Genomic DNA, 20,768 nt, shown 5'->3' on the forward strand with positions numbered 1-20,768 from the left:
ATAAGGAAAAGAATCGAGAGAGTAAGTCTCGTTGTCTTTTCCTTTCTCAGCCAACCCGAATCATAATCGGGTTCGGGGTTTCTTTTTTTAGGACCTTGAGAGGGGGGCTGATCTCTTTTTGCTCTTAATCTGAGATCTGGAGAAGGGGGAGAAAGCGTGCAGAAAGAAAGGAGGGAAGGGATAAGAAAGGAAGAGTAAAGGGCAAACGATGAACAGAATGGATGGATGGATGGATAGATGGTAAGGCTGGATGACAGGAACTGGTTCTGGATCCTCGACTGCCAGTTAGCAGATTGGAGTCTCACCACAAGCTCGGACCGATCGGAAGGTGCAGTAAGTGGGTTGGAGACAGTGGCAGACAGTGGCAGACAACTGCAGACAAATAGATGCAAGCAAAGATGAAAGTGAGGAGGGAGTGGGGATGGAGGCAGGAAAGGTAAGGATGCGATCAATATCAGCAACAAGCAAAGGAAGAACAGCGTACCAGCACTGGAGAGAGAGAGGGTGGTGGGGAAATGGATGGATGGATGGATGGACGGTTGGATTAGACGCGATTGTAGCAACGCTGGGCGACTCTCTCTCTCTCTCTCTCTCTCTCTCTCTCTCTACACCACCCGCGGAAGAACTCAGAAAGATAGAATGACCTTAGTGAGAAAGTCGACGACTGGGAGAATAGGAAGAGAGGGAGAAAGAGAACGTGCGATAGAGCGCGAGAAGGAAAGAAGAGGCGAGTTGTTGAAGATCGCTCACTGGGAGTGGATAACTGAATCAATCAATCAATCATCTAGCTGGTGGCCATGTGCATTCACCGCAAGAGTCCCCATGCATTGGTGGCTGTCCAGCCAGAGATCACCGAAGGAGAGAGGGGAAGGAAGCAAAGGCAAATTAGGTTGCAAAAAGAAACAAATGACAATGTTCAAGAATAATCAAAATCAAAATAAATAAATAAAATAAAATAGTAATCTAGACGGAGGAGCACCTGGAGGAAAAGGAAATCCAATTATCAGCCCAAAGAGGGAGGGAGCAGAAGTGAAGGAGATGGAATCAGGTACAAGACAGGGTTTGGCGGGAATAACTCCGAAGCTAACAGAGGAAGAGAAAGAGGGGAGGGGAAAAAGTGGGCAAGCAGAAAAAAAAAAGCAGAAGGCTGGTCAAAGAACATCAACACTTGATGATGGCTAGTTGGATTTAGCTGTTAAGTCAGTACTCATAAGATAGCCACCACTAACTACCACCTTCTTGTTCTTCCTCCTCCTTCTCGTCGTCGTCCCAGCCAAACTTAAGTAAGGTACGCAGATTACAATGGATGAGCTGGCACAGAATCGATTTTCTGAGACAGAAAATAAAATTCGAGACAGGGAAAAAGAAAAGAAAGAATTGTCACCCAACAACAACATCGAAACAATAAGAGCACCACTTTCGCCCTTACACTAAGAGCATAAGCACCACTCTTCAGCCTCGCTCTCTTTGGGTTTCCCACCTTATATTCTGCTGAGTGAGCTTTGATCGTCCTCGCTTTGGGTGTCCATTGCTCTCTTCCACGTCGGTTGGGATCGGTAGAAGTGGGCTTTCCCCTTCTTACGTGTATGTATGAGCGAGTAAGTGTGTGAATCCCAGCAGAGTGAGATCCATGCAAGGTGACCGAGCTTTGCGCGATGATCTGAACCTCCCCTTGGGATTGAAGTCTAGATAAGTACCACTTATCCACCTCCAGAGATGTTTTCTCGAATCGTTCGACATCAATCGCTCTCCTCTCGGGTTTCCCGGTCTTGCCACACTCAACCTGAACCGCAAGAAAGCCTCGAGCTCCGTAGGATAGGAATTTTCCGCGCCAGGGATGTGGTCGGCGGTTCATACCCACCATGAAGCGACAAACGGGTTATTGCCTCCGTGGTGCAACCCAAGATGTGATCTGTATCCTGTCCGTCTGGCATTCTGTGTCTTGGGTGGTCCTATAACCGTTGTACAGGTGTGAGAGGGGAGGAGAGCCAAAGCGAACAAAAGAGCGAGTCGTCTTTCATCCACCCATTCTGGCAAAGACATGAGCTGGAGAAGAACAGGTTGTCGCGAATTGCGACCAGGAAATTGGCTGGGATTTATAGAGCATGAAACACGAGCAACCAGAACATTTGTAAAAGCAGCCCTCTCTATGACCCATCATAAATTCGCCACGATCTTCACAGCTGAAACGAAGCGGCGTCACTGTTGACCATCACCACTATGGGTACGGAGTACTACTCCAGTATCATCACCTTCATCATCATCTGCTTCATAGCGGAGAGCATCAGATTCAAACGACTAGTGTAGGTACCGCAGAGGGAGACCGATCCAGGACTCCAGGTTATCCCAGCGGTGGGCCTGTCCGACCCGCCGCGGACCCGCGGGCTCGAGAGTCTGTTTTGTTCCCCAGGCCGCAGGCAGAGCAAAGCTCCAAAGTAGTCAAGGGCCAAGGTCCCACCCACAAGGCCTGTTCGTCTTTTCTTTCTTGAACACCCGCCGACCGGACGCGGGTCTCCAGGACGACCAACGTTCCGGTCTCTTCGGACGATAGAAAATCTGCCAACTCATCACATCCCGTCGAATGCGAGACTCCCTCGTTGATTGGTGACCACCGTCACGAAGGTCATCCAGTAGGACCACAACGATCAAGGTTCAGGCTGCTTACTGCCATGTCGCATGCAACGTTGGTTTTTTTTTTCTTTTCTCAATGTAGCCATGGGATGGTGCCAGTTGAATGGGTGGATTCACGGGACGAACGACGGCAGGGGGATCCATCCATAGGTCACCCACTCACTTATCCTCCCAGCCACCGGAAGGGGAGGAGAAAAGAGAGACTCTACCCGACCAGCCACCTATGCTCCTTGCAAGTGAAAGACAAGGCTTGACAGCAAGATGCATCTAACTGCCGACGCTGTTTTTCTCACAATTGGAAGTCTGTCCTGCGGTGAGAAACCCGATCGGAGGGAGGAAGCAAGCAATGGCAGCCGGCAGTTAGGCAGGAGTCAGGACGCATATCGGATGTGCAGCCGTTTGACGGACCGGGCAGCAAGCAAGTTCTTTTGTCGCATGGATTGTGTTTTTCTGCGAAAGAACAATTGTTCAACCACACGAGCAGTGCCCGTATGGGGTTAATTTGTACCCAACCCAATAAGGCGAATTCGAGTAGAAGGCGGAGAGGAAGAGTTCAATCTTTTTCTGGTCACTGAGAAGTGTAGAAATCTCTCGTCACAGCCCTTCATTCTTTCCTGCCAGATTAGGCAGGTAGATCTATGATCATGGATGATCAATGATATGATGGATTGAGGAGGTACTGTATGGAACCTTGAACCCTGAGCTGGAGGCCATGCCACACCTGGTGAATGCCAACTTTAGTAGTGTGGTATATCTGGGTTTTCGACTTATTCAAGCCCGACCTATTGACTCTAGGTAGCTAAGATATCGATTTTACTGCTTCTGATGTCCAATATTGCGCTGAGCTCGGATCTGTTTAGAGCTTACATCTGACAGGAAATGCATGGAATTGGCGGTTGTACCACTCATATTACCGCACGCATTGTCAAAGACCCCAATCTTGGATGTAATGCGCATCTTTGATCATGAATCATGGGACTACAGGCCAGTCTGTAGTTTCTTCATTACGAAGAGACGGAGTATGACGGACCCAGCGACTTTGATGCGATGTTACTCAGCCATTACTGAATTGCATTTCAGCATATGCATCAGAAAGTATTTACTATCCCCTCATAGCGAGGACTTCGATGCGTCTGAATCCCGCCTCCTGCTCTGATTGGATGCTCGGATGAAAAGAGAAACAATTAACAATTGTGAATCAACCATATGTAGTAGACAAGCCAAATATCCACAATATCGAACTCCGAGACTATATGCCAATACTCAAAAACCGCACAATGTTACAATCAATCACTTTTGCTCTGCGCTGACTCATTCATCGTCGTGCTTCCGCTTGAACTTCAGCCCCTTGTTATTGGGCTGGCTGCCGTAGTTGCGCCGTCCCTGCTGCTGCTGCTTCTTGTCGCGGCTCATGCTGGAACCCAGTGTGATATCAATGCGGGGTGGCGTCGAGAAGCCGAAGCCCTTGGCCACCTTGACCAGGTCGAGTTTGTGCACGTCGAAGACGGAGCGGAGTGAGTGCGATGCATAGGCCTGGAGGTAGGCACGGTAGCCTTCCTTGGCGGACTGGATGAGACGTTAATATCCGGGTCGGAACAACAAAGACAGTAGTCCAGCTTACCTTGTTCAAGTAGTAGTTCTGTCCGATCAGCTTCTCAAGCTGAGACTGGACATTGACGATCTTGCTGGCGGGGAAATCGAACTCCACAACGGGAACACGAGCCTCCTTCAGGTGCTTCAAGAATCCAACCTCGGAAGGCTGAAGGAACATCAGACTGCGTCCCTTACCGTTCACACCACGAGCCGTACGACCGACACGGTGAACGTAGTCTCTGGTGTCATCTGGGGGATCGAACTGGATGATCCAGTCGACGGCCGGAATCTAGAAAGGAAGAACGTCAGAATTGTGGCTCGTAATAGTGAATCATGGTAACGTACATCCAAACCTCTAGCAGCAACATCAGTACAGATCAAGGTTCCCTGTTTGGCGTTGCAGAACTCGAAGAAGGTGTTGGTGCGCTTCTGCTGCTTCTGCTTGCCGTGGAGGTCGAGAACGGGAAGATCAATGTAGTTGAGCAATTCAGCGTGGTACTTGACGCAGTTACAGCTGGAGAAGAAGACAATGATCTTCTTCTTGAGGTTGCGCTTGAGGAAGGAGAACAGAAGCAAGAAGCGCTTGTCCGCTTCACAAATGACGTAGCCTTGCTCCAGGCCCTCGACCGTACTATGTTCCTTGCGGTGGTCAACGTTGATGTAGAGAGGGCCAGGTCGCAGCGAAATGCGAGCCAAGTCCTCGACCTTCGTGGTTTGCGTAGCGGAGAATAGCATCGTCTGTCTTTCCTCGGAGGGCAGAATCTTAACAATCTGGCGCATTTCATCCTCGAAACCGACTTCAAGAATACGGTCCGCCTCATCTGAAAGATGTTAGACCATCCAAGTTACGATAATTCAATACCGACTTACCGATAACAAGCGTCTTCAGGTTCTTGAAGACAAATCCGGGGGTGTTCTGCAGGTGATCGAGCAAACGTCCGGGGGTGGCAATAAGCAAATTCACACCCTTGGTGAGTTTCTCGGCCTCAGCTCTTCGGTTGGCACCACCGATAACAATACCATACGTCTGGGAGTGGTGTGCCATTAATTCTCTAGCGACACCAAAGATCTGCAGGGCCAGCTCTCTGGTGGGGGAAACCACAAGAACACCAGTACCTATGACAAGCGAATTAGCACGCAACCGGATCGAACGATCGAGCTCATCGGCAACGAACCGTTACGGGGCTTGAACCGCAGAGCGCTCAACATCTCCACAGCAGGAATCAAAAATGAGAGAGTCTTTCCAGAACCAGTCTTCGCAGCACCGAGAACATCACGACCAGCGAGCAGCGGGCCGATGGTCCGTTGTTGAATTTCAGTCATGGTCTCGAAGCCCATGTCCTGAATAGCCTTCATCGTCTTCTCCGAGAGGTTCAATTCCGAGAACTTCTTAGGCTCCGAGTCCGTCGTAGGCAGACGGACAGTATCGATCGAAGGAAGGTCGGCACCGGCAGTCTTTTCATCATCGGCGCTCTCCTCACCCTCGCCCTCTTCCTCTACCTCCTCCTGGCGGATCTCCTCGTCGCTGTCATTCTCATCCTCGTCGGAGTTGTCGACTCTGCGCTTCTTGGAGGACTCCTTCTTCTTCTTATTCTTGTCGCTGTTCTTTTTGGGGGTCGTGCTAACTTCCTCCTCCACAGCATCGGCCACTTCGGTCACGGCTTCATTCTGGACTGGGGAGGCTTCCTCGTTGTTGGTCGCAGGACGGGCGCCTCCGCCGTGCTTTCTCTTGCGCTTCTTAGAGAGAGATTTGGCGGAGTCCACGGGGATCGGCATTTTCGCGGAGTTGTTTGGTGTCGACGAATCCCTCACTGCGAAAAAAAAAATAGATCTGGTGGTGGAAGTGCAGGGCCTGGAATCGCGAGGCCGCTTTTCTCTTTTTTTTTTCTCCGTTTCTGCCAAACTCCGCGTCACGTGCCGATAGGAGAATGATAAGGGTGAGCCACAGGAGCCAGATGCCTGAGGCATACAGAAACTATATCAAAGCACATCCCTCCGATGCGCTTCAATAGCAGGAAACTCAAAATTACGACTGATAATCTCTTTTAGGTGGCAACTTGTCAGCCCGAATAATACAGAAGGACATAGATGCTATCAAGTGACAGACTACGAGCCGCATATTGTCGAATTGTGAAGGCTTGCCGCTTGTCAGGTAGGTAGACATCTTGGCATCAATCAGTCTAATAGGTATCATGCCTATAGGACTATACCAAATCAACTAGTCGTGTAAAGCACGTCGCTTCAGCCTCTGGGCTCATTCTATTTCGATGGAATCAGGAGCAAGCCTTGACGTTCATGAAACATGTCGACGTTATCTCTGGGGGACTATTGCGAATAGACATAATACTGCTCCAGAAAACAACAATTATGCTGCCTGCCACATGAGCCCTCACTCGCATTACTGTCCTTGGTACCGCAATCTGCGGAGTTCTTGGGGCGGTCTCAGGCCGATGAAATGCTTGTTATTCCAATCAATTCGGTTGCATAGCCACGAAAGAAATCATGAAATGATACCCAAGTGACAAAAAAAGGAGAAGAGCTCTGTCAGGAGAATCCGACAACATTCAACCCTAACCAAAACGTACGGCAGTATATGAATTTGACTGTGAAGAAAAGAACCGCAGCATTGGGCGATAATGGAATCTAATTGGCCTCACCCCATCCCACAAACATGACCATGAACGATGTGAGCCTCTTGCAAGTACGGCAAGATTCGTATACTTCTAACATTTGATTCCGTGGAAGCCTGGCGCTTTGCGCAAACCGCCAACCTACCCCTTTTCGCTAGTTTCGTCCAAGATGGCGTGAAAGGAGAAGAAGCCGCTGTGGAGCAAACTGTCAAGCTCTCCAATTGTTCGGAAAGACATGAGAACCGTGAGACAGATCTGCTGTTGTACTCGGTAGGGTGCCTTGAGAACGTAAAAGTGGAACTGGATTAGATAATTTGAGATCTGCCGGTTTTATCACAACCCATGATTGGCATTCGTGGAAGAGCTTCAGATCATACCTATAGAGGAAGCGGTAGAGGTAAATGAAGGCGGTCATAAAAAGTTGCCACTGGCCCACATTTACGTTCTGAAGGCACCCGGGCATAGTAGCTTCCATTCTGCTAGTCCAACTGGTAAGTCTGAAGACAGCCGAGCAATGGTCAAATGAAACAGGCCTGTAACTCAAGGCGAGTTCCGGTATGTATATACTATACTGTATCCTTTGCTCCATGCTCGCCTTGCGAGCTCTGTGATTGGACAACAAGAGTCTCATTGGAAGCGTGTGCTGGAACATGGATGGATGCCATTGTTGTACGGCCGGCTGGGGCAGCCGAGACGCGAAGCACGTAGACACGTCATTGTAATGTGGGAACCGAAGATCCGTTCACATAACACTGAAAGCCATTGAGAGTTCTTGTTTGTCCATAAAGACTGACATACTTGCATGGGTACAGTAGGGGGGGGGGGGTAACTAAGGATTCCCAGCCGTGTCTTGAGAAGGTTTATGCGTACACAAGATCCCCAGCCAAAGTGCTTGCGTATTAGGCAACCGAATGACTAAGGAAGTTCGCTCGGGACCTCGGGTACGTTTTACCGTGCTGGGGGCTGAGAGCCTGGACCAAGCAAACATGGGCTGCACAGAGCAGAGCCTCCAGAAGCCCAAGGGGTGAAGTCACTGCAGAAAAGTGCACCTTGCATGTTTTAACAGATCATTGACAGCTAAGAGATCGGATTGAAAGGTCAAGTCGGCTGGAAGAATGCACAACGGGAAAAAATAGGGTTGTGTTGCGGAGCAGAACGACCGCTCGAATTCATCGTAGGCTGGACTAGATTCCACAATGGATCGTGTGGCGGACAGCCACGCAAATTTTTGGTAGGTTAATTTTCGAAAAGAATTTGCAAGTTCCAATGCCAAAAATAGGATGGGGCGTGCCATGGTTCGCAGCGCCCAGCATGTTGGAGTGAGTTTGAACTTTGGACCCTTTTTCTTTTCCGATTATTAAGGTAAAAGGTACCGACCGGTCTGGGGAGGGCTGGTGCAGGTGCAGGTGCTCGTCAGCCCCTCCAAGAGAACGTTCATGGAGATATTCTTCGATCGATTGCTGCATGACTGTCTTCTCTTTTACTGATTGAGACATGATATCCCATGGTCAAATCTATGGTCAATAATGTATGGGGTTGGAGTGGATCAATGGGGAAAGACGTCATGATGCGTAGACACGGACGGCCAAGTGTACAGTCAGATACCGTTTTAAAGTGGTAAAAGATCGACTGCCCCTTCCCTTGCTGATCAGGGACGCACAGAAGATGTCGAGCACAAACAAAATACTCCATACTTCAAGACTCATTTGCTTGTGAATCACGGAGTGGTGGAGAGGGCATAGTACGATTTGTCTCACAATGTCATCAGTCAGATCGTGTTGTACACTGTAAAAGAGACAACTTTGCTTGAGATTGATTAAAGGAGTTCATAGTCCCACATCTGGTGCTGTGCGGGAAGGACCTGGAGTTAATCAACTGCTGTAGAGGGAGGCTGTGCAGTAAGACTCGGGCTGTTGGTAGTAGTCTGTAACTAGGCAAAAGGATACGAATACGTCGAGGATCAGATAGTTCAACCCGAAGTACTCAGTAGTCAGCAGGTGTAACTATGGTACGGTCAATTGACATTCCTCTGGCATCTGTCTTTTTCAAGTTCGCAAAGACAACCTGAAGTCAAGCTTAACGCCCTACCAGATCGAACAATCTAGGCGCAGTCGACGACAAGCGATCCGATGGTTCATGAGAAGTCATTAGACACCAGAAGAGCCCTATACTCAGTCCACCATAGTTCGCGGGCGGATTAAAAATGGTCAAAGGCACGGGACGGGATCGATCAGCATAGTTCTCCCGCTTATACTACTGGATCAATATGCGCCGACCAGTTTCAGCTTCTCGCTCGTGGGAAATAGTATGAGTGAATAGATATGTCCGTTTAAAAATAGCAAGAATATCACTACCACCGGCGAGGTCAAGTGCAAGTGCAACAAGAAAAATTAAAGAGCGAAGATCTGATTTGTCGCAGTCTTGCGCATCCATACTTACCGTAGTACTGTAACTTACCAGTGACTACCTAACTGACGGGCATCAACTCGAGTATGAACGCCCGTACTCGTAGTCAAAAAGATCCACTCACTCAATTAGGCTGGCTTGAGTGTCCCAGACCTCAAAGAGTCCAAACGTAACGTGGACTGGTTATGACAACGACAACGACAACGACAACGACACTACGTAGGTAGCAGCAGTCGAGTGGAACTCCAGCGTAGACTCCAAATCATAGAATCCGTGGGTACCTACTCCGTAGATTGGGACCATCCAGATTCGCCCAGTCGCAGTCGCTTTCCCACTTCAGCGCCCCAAGGTTTATCACTCTGGGCGGTAAGAGAAAGGCAAATCAAAGTCAAGGGCGGAGCGACGGGAGAGAGAGAAGCTCAGCGAGAGAACACCCGCATTCGGCCCAGACCCAACCCCCCTGAGGGACGCGCGTGCACTTAGGTACTACGAGGTACGGAGTACGCATAACTAATGGTACTCCGTACTGTAACTAAGCATTGCATGGTACTCCGTACCTTGTATGAGCACTCCGTACAAATGATCACACTGTAGAGGTAGGTCACCAGAGAGGTATGCTTAGCTTTCTGTCAGCACCAGCGGCAAATCTCTCATTCCTGTTTTGATTGACATTTTGGCCCTTCTTGATCAGCATAGCAGCGGTAGTAGAAGCAGGAGCAGGAGCAGCATCAGCATCAGCATCAGCATCAGCATTAGTGCATACCTGGAAGAGGGACAGGGCCCCCACGGAACAAGAAGACCCCAGCCAATTTCTGTCATCTTCCTCTTCTCTTGATTTTCTTATGCCTTCCTTCATATATATTGCCCCAAAAGATCCAGGATTGGGATTGGATTTATGTAGGCCCAGAAGAAATTGAATAAAGTACTATTCTCAGTACACTGTCGAGATAATTTAGTGAGCGAGGAGTGGTAAGGTAATCAGAATACAGTCTCCATTAATACTAAGTAGGTACACTCAGGGCGCTTAGCCCGATTGAGCTGAGCCCCACCTATCCGTGACAAGGCCACCCGCGCTGTTGATTGGCCCCCGACCAACTGCCCCCCGTGCTGAGTCAGCCGGCAAGAGGGTCTCAGGTGGTTTCACAAGCATTCCCGACCGTCTCTCCTACGACCAGCTCCGGGTCTCGCTCGCTCTTTCGTTCTCTTCTCCCCTGAAGAAAACACTGAACGACGAAGAAGAAGCAGAGAGTGTGTGAAACTTGATAGTGAGAGAGACTATCGACGAAAGAGAGGTCTCTTCATTCTCGTCTTTCGCTTCCCTTGTATTTTGTACTTACCTTCTTTTCCCTTCGTCTCTCTCTTTCTTCCTCTCTCTCTCTCTCTCTCTCTCTTTCGTTTTGCTCGGCTTGCCCTTCACTTGACTGAAGGAGGGTGTGAACGTTGTTTCTTAAGCAGCGCACCCACTTTAAGGGAGGAGACTCAGGCACCCGAATTCGACCCGGTCTCCTGTCCCTTTCTTCCACCACCACTTCCACCACCACCACCACCCCTCCTCCCGACAACTCCTCCAGGGCCATACTGTGTGTGTCGCCGTCCACGCTCATTCATTATTCGAATTTCTCCAATTTTTTTTCTAAGCCACACACTCGCTTTCAAAAACTACTCGACTTCCAGTCTGACACTCGCTTATATACTCGAACTACTGCGTCCTCGTCACTCCTTTGACTAAATAGAATTACTTAGCCGATCATTTACCCTGTTTCTTCTACCAACCACCGCCTTGAACCATCAATGACGTTGTGAACCGTAATTCGCAACGATACGTTCCTAGACTACCGATCCATCTCAATCCTCAACCATTGGAAGCACCTCTTCCCTGGAACCTGATTCATTAAAACCCTCCCGCAGGACGACATTCGACTTCCCACGACTTCCGCTTTCGGCTTGCGCCAAGTTGGTGCTCTGGAGTACCACCCTTCGATTTGACCGCCCCGATTACTACGTCTTCTCCGCATTACTACATAAAATATCTGACAGATCCCCTCCGTGGCAGTTAATGATATTGTTGTCATCGGACACGGCTCGGTCAATATGCGATTATCCTCCATCCTCTTCGGGCTTTTCCTCGCCTTGCTCAACGCCCTGCAGGTGAATGCCATTAAATTGATCGAATCTAGCGCCCTGAATTTATGCCAAGCGAGCAACAACTTTACTGTCACCTACTTCAGCGTCGTATTCACTCCCGGCAATCGCTCACTCGCCTTCAGTTTCGATGGAGTTTCAGCAATTTCCGGCTACGTCACTGCGGAATTGCAGCTCACAGCCTACGGCATCAGTGTCTTGTCAGAGACCCTGGACCCATGTGAAATGGGCATCGCAGGCCTTTGTCCTATGAATACCGGTGCCATTGATGTTGCCAAAGCTACCCTGGACATCCCCGAGTCGGTGATCAAAGATATCCCAGGTGAGTAGCGCCCCATGGCAATGGCGATGCCTTGCAGCGCCTAGGCCTGCTAACCGTTCTTTCCTAGGCATCGCCTATACTGTTCCCGATCTCGACGCTAGTGTGCGTATCTACATCAATTCCACGTCAACGAACTCCAGCATCACCTGCATGGAGGCAGAGCTTTCAAACGGCCAGACGGTTTATCAAAAGGGTGTCGGCTGGGCAACTGCCGTCATCTCCGGATTAGGTCTCGCCGCCTCTGCCATCACATCGGGATTGGGGCACTCAAACACTGCAGCCCATGTCGCAGCCAATGCCCTTTCCCTGTTCAGCTTCATGCAGTCTCAGGCCATGATTGGCATGACATCGGTACATATGCCCCCGATTGTTGAAGCTTGGACCCAAAACTTCCAGTGGAGTATGGGTATCATCCACGTCGGCTTTCTGGAGGATATTTGTACTTGGTATCAGAGAGCCACCGGAGGTACCGCTGCGACGCTACTATCGAGTCTGTCGACAACTTCGGTCGCGACCTACAGACGTAGAAAGCGTGACCTCGAGCTTGAAGAGCAAGGCATTTTCAGACGAGCAAGCGGCTATCTGAATTATATGCGCAAGCGCGCTTCAGGGAACAGCAAGACAGCGACCGACTCTACCGTCATTGTACGAGGTATCGAGCGTGTTGGCTTCAAGGCCAAAATCGAATCGACGAACATCTTCATGACTGGTCTCATTTTCTTTGTTGTCTTCGTTGCTCTGGTTATGATCATGGTCGGCCTTTTCAAGCTTGGCTGTGAACTATTGGCCAAGCAGGGCAGGATGAAGAGCAACAAGTTCCAGGACTTCCGGAACGGCTGGAAAGTGGTAGCCCGTGGCATTCTCTTCCGGCTGACGCTGATCGGCTTTCCCCAAATGGCTGTTTTGTGTCTATGGGAGCTCACCCAGCGGGACTCGGCTGCGGAGGTGGTTCTGGCCATCGTCATGTTCCTGTCGGTGGTCGCCGCTCTGGGTTGGGCATCTCTCAAGGTGCTCCGGCTAGCAAACCGATCAACTGTGATGCACAAAAATCCGGCCTATATTCTCTTCTCTGACCCGACCTGCCTGAACAAGTGGGGTTTCTTGTATGTGCAGTATCGTGCAACTGCATACTACTTCATTCTTCCTTTCCTCGGTTATATCTTCGTCAAAGGCATGTTCATCGGCTTGAGTCAGCCAGCTCCTGTCGTCCAGACTATTGCCTTGGTTATTATCGAAGCCTGCATGCTCATCGCCGTCAGTGTGCTGCGTCCGTGGATGGACAAGAAAACCAACATCTACAACATCGCCATCGCTGCTATCAACTTCCTTAACGTCATCTTCCTCCTCTTCTTCTCGAATGTCTTCAATCAACCCGGCATTGTTACTGGTGTCATGGGAGTCGTGTTCTTTGTGATCAACGCCATCTTCGCCCTTGTGCTCTTGATCATGGTGTTGGTCGCTTCTATCTACGCCATTGTATCCAAGAACCCGGACACACGCTATCAGCCGATGAGGGATGACCGGGGTTCATTCATCAAGTCGGGCAGCCAGCTGACGACCGAACTGGACGCTTTGGGTGCGACGGCACGTGGCGACATGAAGAACTCGCCCTATAAGTCTAGCCCGTTCGAAGATGATAACGCGTCTTTCTCCAGCGGTAACGGGGCCAGTGTCAGCCGTCAGAACCTCGAGGCTCCTGAGCCCTCGCCGAACCACGCTGCGCGCTCGCCGGCCTCCCCTGTGGACCCTTCGTTGCCGCTATTTCCTAGCGACAACCGCAACGGTTCGCACGACGCCAATTTCGGACGATCACCATCGCCTGTTCCGCGTGGCTACACCTCCTCCCCCATGCAAAACCCACACGCATACCGACAACAAAACAACCCGAGTCCATGGCAAAGAGGGGCGGGATATGATCACTGAAGTTGAATAATTCACCTGAATTGCTTTCTAGCCTTGCTTGTGATGAAGTTATGGCCTTGTGTGTGTGCGCGTGCGGGGAGAAGGCATGGATTGACTCCTATTCTACTCTATTCACGAGCCATTCTAGCTTTCTACTACCTATACAATTCTTCCCGCACCAGGTGCGTTGGGGTTTTCTTGCTTCTCTGATTTCCATCTTCATCCATTTTCTCTGTTATCATGTTTTTTGCCTACATCCCTTGTCGTATGCTGTGATATACCAGAGAGCCCCCTCCCGCCCCTTTTTCCTCTCTCCCCAATCAACCTGGCCCATCCATCTTCTAGACTACCTACACCTACCTACCACCTATCCACTTACCTCTTATCCGACATCCGACGCCCCCTTTCTTTTTCCAAAAGGGGGAGCCACAGGCCGGCGGGGGAGGAGCTCATTACTTCCTTCCTTACAATCAACCCATCTTTCCCTATTACCTACTCCTACTGCTACTACTCTCACGTTTTACTACCGCTGGCGTTTTGAACCAACAAAGGATCCTGGATATATATCGGTTATACTCTTTGTTCTATGGGGGGTTTCTGTTTTTATCTTATATATTTATTCCTTTTTTTCCCTCTTCATCCTATATATTTTTCTTCTCCCTTATATCTTTCCTTGATGTATGAATAATAGAGAAAAGAGAAGGGAGGCTGGGGAGGAATTGAAGAAGAATGAAGGCTTTTTCTTTTTATGTTCGTCCCGTGGCCGAAGAGCTTCTTCTAGTCCTCTTTTCCCTGAGTTTCGTAGTTGACTCCGATCCCGTGATATTTCTATCTTGTTCGGGCATATTGGGGGAACGGAGAATAACTGAGAGAGAAGCAGAAAAAAGGAGGAAGTATCTGTAGGATGATCGCTGATGCAATGACGTAGGCGATGATACCCACTTCCATGCCGTGCCCCATATGGGGGAGGGGCGAAGAATGTAGATGTGGGCGACATGGTACTCTAGATGTCCCAGCAATCAACGGCAGAGACGCGTTCTAACCACAAGGCGCGGGTGCTTTTTTGTCTGCGAGCTAGCAACTAGTATTCTTCTTCTAATCATCTTTGTTTTTTTTCCATTCTCCTAATCAACTGTTTCCACTCCTCCTTTCTTTCGATAAGAAGAACATAAAACATGATAACACCAGATAAGACAGATAAACCCAAACTCACGAAAATGATATTCAGAGACCACGCCGGGATTTAGAATGATGATGAGGAACAGAAACATGACCACCCGTCTTGAGCAACAGACCAAGCGTTTCAAGGTGGAGGGAGGAGGTATAAAAGGTAATTTCGAACATGTGGGGGGAAACAAAGAGTACATGAGTTGTTTTTGGGGTGGGGGAGAGATGTGGAAGCAAATGCAATGTGTGGGAAACAATCAAGACAGGTTCTTCATCGTCTATCACCCAATCCCGGAGGCGGGCCCGGCAGAGACGAAGAACCCATGCCAGGAGGCGGAGCAGCATGGGCATATGCATCGGAGCCGGGCGGGCCATTGATCCCGGGAGTCGGGCTGGGACTGTACCCGGCTGGCGGAAGCTGGCCCGGGGGAGGCAGGCCGGGGAACCCAGCTGCGCCGGGAGGAGGCGTGGGGAACCCAGCTGGGAACCCGCCGGGGGGTGGGATGGGGGGGAATCCCTGGGCGCCGGGGGGCATGTTGGGGAGGGCAGGAAGACCGCCGGGGGCACCGGGGCCGCCGACGCCGGGGAACGGGGGTGGGAAGGGAAGGCCTCTTGCTCCAGGGGCTGCGAGTCTCGTTAGCTTGTTATTATATATATACAGAATTTAGAATTTGGGATTGAGGAGGGAAGAGTGCTGCGTGCGGGAGGAGAAAAGGGATGTATGCAACTGGGAGGCACGTACGCGGAGGCATGCCTGGGGCTCCGGGAGCTGCGCCAGGTGCGGGCATCCCGAAGGGAGGAGGAGGAAGTTGACCTGGGCGGCCTGGAAGCATTCAATCAGTCGTCGATCAATCTTTCGGTCTCGTTCGGAGAGTTGGTGCACACGTTGCGAAACATACCGGGAAATCCAAAGGGAGGGGGGTAGGCGCCCGGGGGCACCATCGCAGGGTTGGGTACAGCCTGGCCTTCGGCGGCGTATGATGATGTGATGGAGTCAATGACGGATTGGGCCTTTTCTTGTCCGATCTCTGTGAACGTGTTAGATAACGGTTGCGGACTCATTGCAGGTCTGACATCGGACGGGGGACGTCGCACGTTGGTAGTACTCCACAACGTTTCTCAGATGGTTGCGTCCAGAGTTGTGCGCCTTGCGCACACTCATTGAGTCGTGCGTAAGGTAGACATCGCAGTAGTCACCTGTTGCATGAAAGTGTCGGTCAGTTCTGTTGTGGCGTGGTTGAAAGGCACCGGGATGGGATTTCGCGATGTGCGCGGAGTTCTTGATGTCGCAGGCACCAGACCACTGGAATCGCATAAATCGATAATCGCATAATAGAGGATAACCTACAGAAGAGTGAGGAGTTGTCAGTAGTTTCCTGATGAGCAAGTGATCGAATACTTATATTTGGGCATCTTGATCTTGAGAGAGCGATTGCTCTTGGAAGGCGGATTAAGCTTCGCTCGGCAGCGCTCGATCGGCGCGTTGCGCTTGGGCGGGACGGTTCGTTCAAGGTGTGTGAAGCACGGTTGTATGAGCCAGAGATGAGAGTCGGGTGTTCAAATCGTTGAGGTATGAGTTTGGCGCGTGGAATTGTTGAATACTCGGAAATTTTGACTGAGTCGGAGACGAATAACTGGCGGCGGAGTTCGAAGCGATATCAAAGCGGTATCACGGGGCAGAATACCCAGCCCAGGTGTCGAGCCTCAGGCACCCCTATCTATAGTACAGGACCTGGATCCTGCCGACAACCAGCTGCAGCAGGTCGGCACATTGTGTGCATGCATATGTGTGGACTTATCATCAGTCAATACTATAATTATACTGAGCTGGTGGGACAGTAGTCCCTTCACGGCTTTGTCAAAGATCCAATGCTGCAATGTGGACTGTTCGTGGGACGGTGTAATGGTGCAATACCTTAACTGGAAACTGTACTCCGTAGTCCTGCATGATCCCAGAGATCTCCTTGTGCTCGGATGTGTTTTGTTGAGGCAGGTAGTCTTGTGCCAATTATGCTATACTACAGCTATCCTTCAACTCTTCAAGCGATTCTTCATTGTCTACGGTGAGTAGCAACTGCCCCCATCACGACCAGTAGTCTCAGGCAGGGCCGTCGTGGTATATATATTCATACCCGCTGCGCGTTGGCTTTCCCAGTAGAACGACGGGGGCCAGACCAGCTGGATCCCAGTCGAGTATGTGAAGCCTATCTGGCGAAATTCATACACCGAATAGATGATGAATTGACTTGCCGACCAAATTTCAGTCTCGCAGGCTGCCAATATAGACATCAGTAATTGGTAGAGTTGACTCACAGTTGGTGCCACTATCTATGTCTACAACAAGGTCGTAACTCTCGGGGTCTCAGAGAAGCGAGCCACAGTCACTCTGACGAAGGAAGAAAGCTCAAATGACCCCCGATTCCTTGCTCTTGCAATGAGATCCTCTATTGAGATCGAAACCCAACCGAGACTCGACTGTTAGGCACCTTGTATTGCCAGAAGACCCCAATAAACGAAAGTGAAAGCAGCAAATAAGAAATATCCAACCATGCAGAATCCCTCGAAAAACGGTGATTGAAGGAGTCTCGATTGGCTAGGATTGTTCATGATCATCAGGGCAACAGAGGAGATAGTCCGGGGCCCCGGAGGTTGTTCCTTGGATAATTGTTGCACCTCAGCTGGGGGAAGGGGGAACGCTCCGATCAGCTTGACAAAGTGGCCACTGGCAGAAGGGTTGGTCCCGTGAGTCATCATGTTCTTGCCTCTCGCGTACTTGAGGACCAAAATTGGATCTCAACACGTATCACTCTATCCCCGGATTCAAGGGACGGCAAGGAGTGGTTCATGACCTTGTCCGCGGGGAGTCCGGGAATTGTAATGATCAGGTGCTGGCATTACCCCCACAAATCGGCGTAGTCGGCGTTTCCAGCACCTGGAGAAAATGTGATCCAGCATCAGCCGAGGGCTGGAGAATGGCCTCGCTACGGAGTAAAGATCCGGAAGGCCAGAGGAAGGTGAAGTTTGGTTGGGGACGTCATGCTTCGCAGCGGGGAAAAGAGGGGAAGGAGAGATTATTTCCTCAGAAGAGACAGGCAAGAAAGGAAGAAATGCTGACTGATGAAACAAGCCATGCCGGCAGGAAAATCCGGGGAAGAAGCGAGTCGAACCTCCTTGGAACCGTTCCCGTGGCCGCCTTGCCGCCTTACCGCCTCAGGCCAGCAATGCATACGGAACCGGTGATTTGCCGGCTGGACCGGCTCGGTTGTCATGGCCATTCAGGAACCAGAATCTCGCTGGAAATGTCTTGGTGTCTTGATGCCTTGATGCAATTTACACATCCATGCACTACTACCGACAATCCGACAATCCGAGGGGTTATGCGCCCCCTTCCCCCTTCCCCCTCCCCCTTAGACGGTTGGAGAGTTGGAGATGTCTCTCAGCGCCAAGTGCCACTCGCAATAACCGCCAGTCTGGCCCGGGAAAGTGACTAACGCAGCAGCCCTGTCCTGTGGGGAAAGGGTGAAAAATTCATACCCCTGGGAGGAGAGGAAAATAGCATCAGTGGCCAGTGCACTGTGTGAATTTGCACACTGGGAACACTGGCACAGTGAGGCATTTCTGGCATTCGAGGAGAAAGGGGTGGGGGGTCCCATCGTCATCCTTCGTTTGGCCCCTCTCCATTAGGGCCGGTCACCTCGTTTCAGGAAAATTCCTGCTAATTCTGGGGAAGCTGTCCCTCTTGGGGCTAGCGGCCCATCCTTACTCAGGGTTGACTGATGACTCCAGTCGGTTTGGGTGGGATTTCCAGCTTTTCACCTGATGAGGCAGACGAAGACGACAACGATGATGAAGGTAATGGGGGCTAGCTGGCCTCAATACTTAGGCTTGGCCAGCAAGGCTCTTCCTGTGGCTCACCAATGCCAATAGAAATGAGGCTATGAGCATGATGGGCAGAGGGTGGACTGAATCACACAATTTCATTAAGGGCGGTGAGCGAGCAAGAGGGGCAGCGGGTGGATGATCTTCGCACGATCAATCGGGGCTAACGTGACTAAACGTCGATGGTCTCGAACATCAACAAACCGAGTCTTCAACCACCACCACATCCGGTGATGCCTTGACTCTCCTGATTCTCCCCCTTTCCATTGACACACGGACACTGGGACGTGGAACACACAATGGTGCAAGCTGCTGCACAATAACGTCTTCTCCAGCGGCGAGCGACGGCAGGATTAGCTTCTTCTCGTCCATTCCGCTAGTTGTGCCTGATCAGCATCATCCTGCAGTGGGATGACTACCTGAAAACTGGCATCATTCGCGCAATTTCTCTCGTAATCGCAGTACTCGAGGGGTACTCAGGTTGGCGGTCATTCCGCCCTTGTTCGGCTCGTTGTTGAGGTGACCGAGAGGGGGGGAAGTATGGGAAGTATGGGAAGTATGGGAAGTATTCTGAATGTACAGCGATGATGCAAGTGTACAGTTCCTCCGATGGCTTTTTGCGGGGAAAAGCAGCAGCCCAGCGCCCAGCCATGAGGGTTAGCGTGGCTTGTCTGCATCTGCCATCTGCCCACCACACTATTTACTAATAGTAATCAATTTGAGAAAAATAATATTAAAAATATGCTCTCAATTCCAGAACTACTCAGTACTCAATTTAGTAGGTATGAGTAGTACGGAGTAGGGAGTAACCACTCCTTGAGCCACGAGGAAGACCAACTGAAGAGAGTGAGTGCCAAATTGCCAATGTGATAGACTGTAAAACCAACCAACCAACTGTAAGACTGAAATAGTTGCAATTGTTACCTTACTTACAATTAGTCCATCCCTGCTTACACTTCAATAGATTCTTCACCAACTTCCACTCGAGTACAAGCAAAGAATGGAAAGAACCGAGCAGCAAATTTGAAAAAAATGGACTTGACGATGACGCGTGACTGACCAGCCCATTTCCATTACCCCCAGGAAACTGCACTGGGCGTTGCGTCTGCGGCTGATTGGTGCAGCGGGTAGTTTCTGTTACGTTTTAGTCCCGGCGGGGAGTGGGAACGGGTTTGTCAGATGATCGCGACAACTCCCAAGGAGTAAAAGCAGCACTGGATGTTTTGGGATGTTTTTGGCTGTGGTGGATCCCTTCCCGACCAGTCCTGCCCTTCTGCGTAGGTAGTGCGCACACGTTCAAGGTTCCTCAATGCTGCTGCTTTTACAGGCGCCGCCTCGGCATCCGACGTTATGCGCGCGGTTCAGCCGGCAAACTCTTTTTTCACTCGTTTTTCTCCAGCAGAAAATTTGCTGGCGCTCCACTTCCCACCGCGTGTGACCCTGGCTGGGCTGGCTTTGGCTGGCTTTGGCTGGCTCTTGCTGGCTCTTTCTTTTGCGGTGCCTGGAATGGGAAATTCAACTTCCCATTATTATTATTATTATTCCCAGAAATTCTCCAACTGAATTCACTCGGCTTGTCCCGTGGTGCAATCACGAGTCGTCCTGCCGTCACAAAGGGGGCTGCTCCCATTCTATATAACTCCGTCCCCGCCACAACCTCTGGGTCGAGGCTATAGTGGATAATTAGTCCAGTACCAGCATCACGACATCCTTGAAAGAAGGTGTGGATTTCAATCAGGGAAAAAGAAAAATAAAAAGAAAAAAAAGGAAAAATTTTTCTTTCTCTTTTTCTTCTTTGAATCATATACTTTAACCACAGTTCCTGCTGTGTGTCTTCTTTCACTTCATACTTCACTGTTCAGCCTCTGTGGGATATTTATCCTCACCTCACCCATTCACTCCTACTACCCCACACTCTCCTCGACTCGATACCAATTCGCATATAAGCCGAGTTCGAGTCCCAATTGCACGTCTTGTCTCTCATCGCATTGCATCATCGCTGCATTGAGTCATCGCCAATTAGCGCAATTGCATACATACCTCTTCATACCCGCACACCACCACTACCCACATACAACACCTCAACACAATCCACC

At 50.3% G+C, this 20,768-nt stretch overlaps 6 protein-coding genes across 6 annotated transcripts; 1 reads left to right on the top strand and 5 right to left on the bottom strand.

Annotated features, from left to right (window-relative positions):
- Positions 1 to 1,061: 1,061 nt before the first annotated feature.
- On the bottom strand, positions 1,062 to 2,266 carry BO66DRAFT_39487 (uncharacterized protein). Its single transcript, XM_025648096.1, has 2 exons — positions 1,481 to 2,266; positions 1,062 to 1,430 (listed from the first exon to the last, which is right to left on the bottom strand). Exons 1-2 carry the CDS (start codon positions 1,862 to 1,864, stop codon positions 1,179 to 1,181), a joined length of 636 nt encoding a protein of 211 aa, XP_025506009.1. The 5' UTR covers positions 1,865 to 2,266; the 3' UTR covers positions 1,062 to 1,178.
- Positions 2,267 to 3,762: 1,496 nt separating this feature from the next.
- has1 (ATP-dependent RNA helicase HAS1) lies at positions 3,763 to 6,058 on the bottom strand. The gene is made up of 5 exons (XM_025644559.1): positions 5,400 to 6,058; positions 5,095 to 5,340; positions 4,570 to 5,045; positions 4,253 to 4,513; positions 3,763 to 4,197 (listed from the first exon to the last, which is right to left on the bottom strand). Exons 1-5 carry the CDS (start codon positions 5,998 to 6,000, stop codon positions 3,943 to 3,945), a joined length of 1,839 nt encoding a protein of 612 aa, XP_025506010.1. The 5' UTR covers positions 6,001 to 6,058; the 3' UTR covers positions 3,763 to 3,942.
- A 753-nt stretch (positions 6,059 to 6,811) lies between these two features.
- Positions 6,812 to 7,594, bottom strand: BO66DRAFT_39567 (uncharacterized protein). Its single transcript, XM_025648271.1, has 2 exons — positions 7,232 to 7,594; positions 6,812 to 7,154 (listed from the first exon to the last, which is right to left on the bottom strand). The coding sequence occupies exons 1-2, from the start codon at positions 7,504 to 7,506 to the stop codon at positions 6,878 to 6,880; spliced, it is 552 nt and encodes a 183-aa protein (XP_025506011.1). The 5' UTR covers positions 7,507 to 7,594; the 3' UTR covers positions 6,812 to 6,877.
- Positions 7,595 to 11,108: 3,514 nt separating this feature from the next.
- Positions 11,109 to 13,967, top strand: BO66DRAFT_39573 (transient receptor potential ion channel family protein). The gene is made up of 2 exons (XM_025648290.1): positions 11,109 to 11,724; positions 11,792 to 13,967. Exons 1-2 carry the CDS (start codon positions 11,352 to 11,354, stop codon positions 13,645 to 13,647), a joined length of 2,229 nt encoding a protein of 742 aa, XP_025506012.1. The 5' UTR covers positions 11,109 to 11,351; the 3' UTR covers positions 13,648 to 13,967.
- A 1,097-nt stretch (positions 13,968 to 15,064) lies between these two features.
- BO66DRAFT_399900 (putative U1 snRNP complex component Yhc1) lies at positions 15,065 to 15,955 on the bottom strand (the record flags this gene model as incomplete). Its single annotated transcript, XM_025648705.1, has 4 exons — positions 15,065 to 15,417; positions 15,536 to 15,616; positions 15,693 to 15,821; positions 15,889 to 15,955. 4 exons carry the CDS (start codon positions 15,953 to 15,955, stop codon positions 15,065 to 15,067), a joined length of 630 nt encoding a protein of 209 aa, XP_025506013.1.
- Positions 15,956 to 16,901: 946 nt separating this feature from the next.
- On the bottom strand, positions 16,902 to 17,952 carry BO66DRAFT_390307 (uncharacterized protein). The gene has a single exon (XM_025646970.1). It carries the CDS (start codon positions 17,545 to 17,547, stop codon positions 17,272 to 17,274), a length of 276 nt encoding a protein of 91 aa, XP_025506014.1. The 5' UTR covers positions 17,548 to 17,952; the 3' UTR covers positions 16,902 to 17,271.
- Between the last annotated feature and the right edge of the window lie 2,816 nt (positions 17,953 to 20,768).

Source organism: Aspergillus aculeatinus (genome assembly GCF_003184765.1).
Source record: "Aspergillus aculeatinus CBS 121060 unplaced genomic scaffold BO66scaffold_13, whole genome shotgun sequence".
Lineage (NCBI taxonomy): Eukaryota > Fungi > Ascomycota > Eurotiomycetes > Eurotiales > Aspergillaceae > Aspergillus > Aspergillus aculeatinus.

What these genes read in the sequence shown, in the direction of transcription:
- BO66DRAFT_39487 (XM_025648096.1), bottom strand. Translation starts at nt 1,864, where the DNA reads ATGGTGGGTATGAACCGCCGACCACATCCCTGGCGCGGAAAATTCCTA. An exon ending in CTCACTCAGCAGAATATAAG is followed by an intron (nt 1,431 to 1,480) that starts GTGGGAAACCCA and finishes TTATGCTCTTAG; the next exon opens with TGTAAGGGCGAAAGTGGTGC.
- has1 (XM_025644559.1), bottom strand. Translation starts at nt 6,000, where the DNA reads ATGCCGATCCCCGTGGACTCCGCCAAATCTCTCTCTAAGAAGCGCAAG. An exon ending in GCGGTTCAAGCCCCGTAACG is followed by an intron (nt 5,341 to 5,399) that starts GTTCGTTGCCGA and finishes CGCTTGTCATAG; the next exon opens with GTACTGGTGTTCTTGTGGTT. An exon ending in AGAACTACTACTTGAACAAG is followed by an intron (nt 4,198 to 4,252) that starts GTAAGCTGGACT and finishes CGTCTCATCCAG; the next exon opens with TCCGCCAAGGAAGGCTACCG.
- BO66DRAFT_39567 (XM_025648271.1), bottom strand. Translation starts at nt 7,506, where the DNA reads ATGTTCCAGCACACGCTTCCAATGAGACTCTTGTTGTCCAATCACAGA. An exon ending in CTCTACCGCTTCCTCTATAG is followed by an intron (nt 7,155 to 7,231) that starts GTATGATCTGAA and finishes TATCTAATCCAG; the next exon opens with TTCCACTTTTACGTTCTCAA.
- BO66DRAFT_39573 (XM_025648290.1), top strand. Translation starts at nt 11,352, where the DNA reads ATGCGATTATCCTCCATCCTCTTCGGGCTTTTCCTCGCCTTGCTCAAC. An exon ending in GGTGATCAAAGATATCCCAG is followed by an intron (nt 11,725 to 11,791) that starts GTGAGTAGCGCC and finishes GTTCTTTCCTAG; the next exon opens with GCATCGCCTATACTGTTCCC.
- BO66DRAFT_390307 (XM_025646970.1), bottom strand. Translation starts at nt 17,547, where the DNA reads ATGATGACTCACGGGACCAACCCTTCTGCCAGTGGCCACTTTGTCAAG.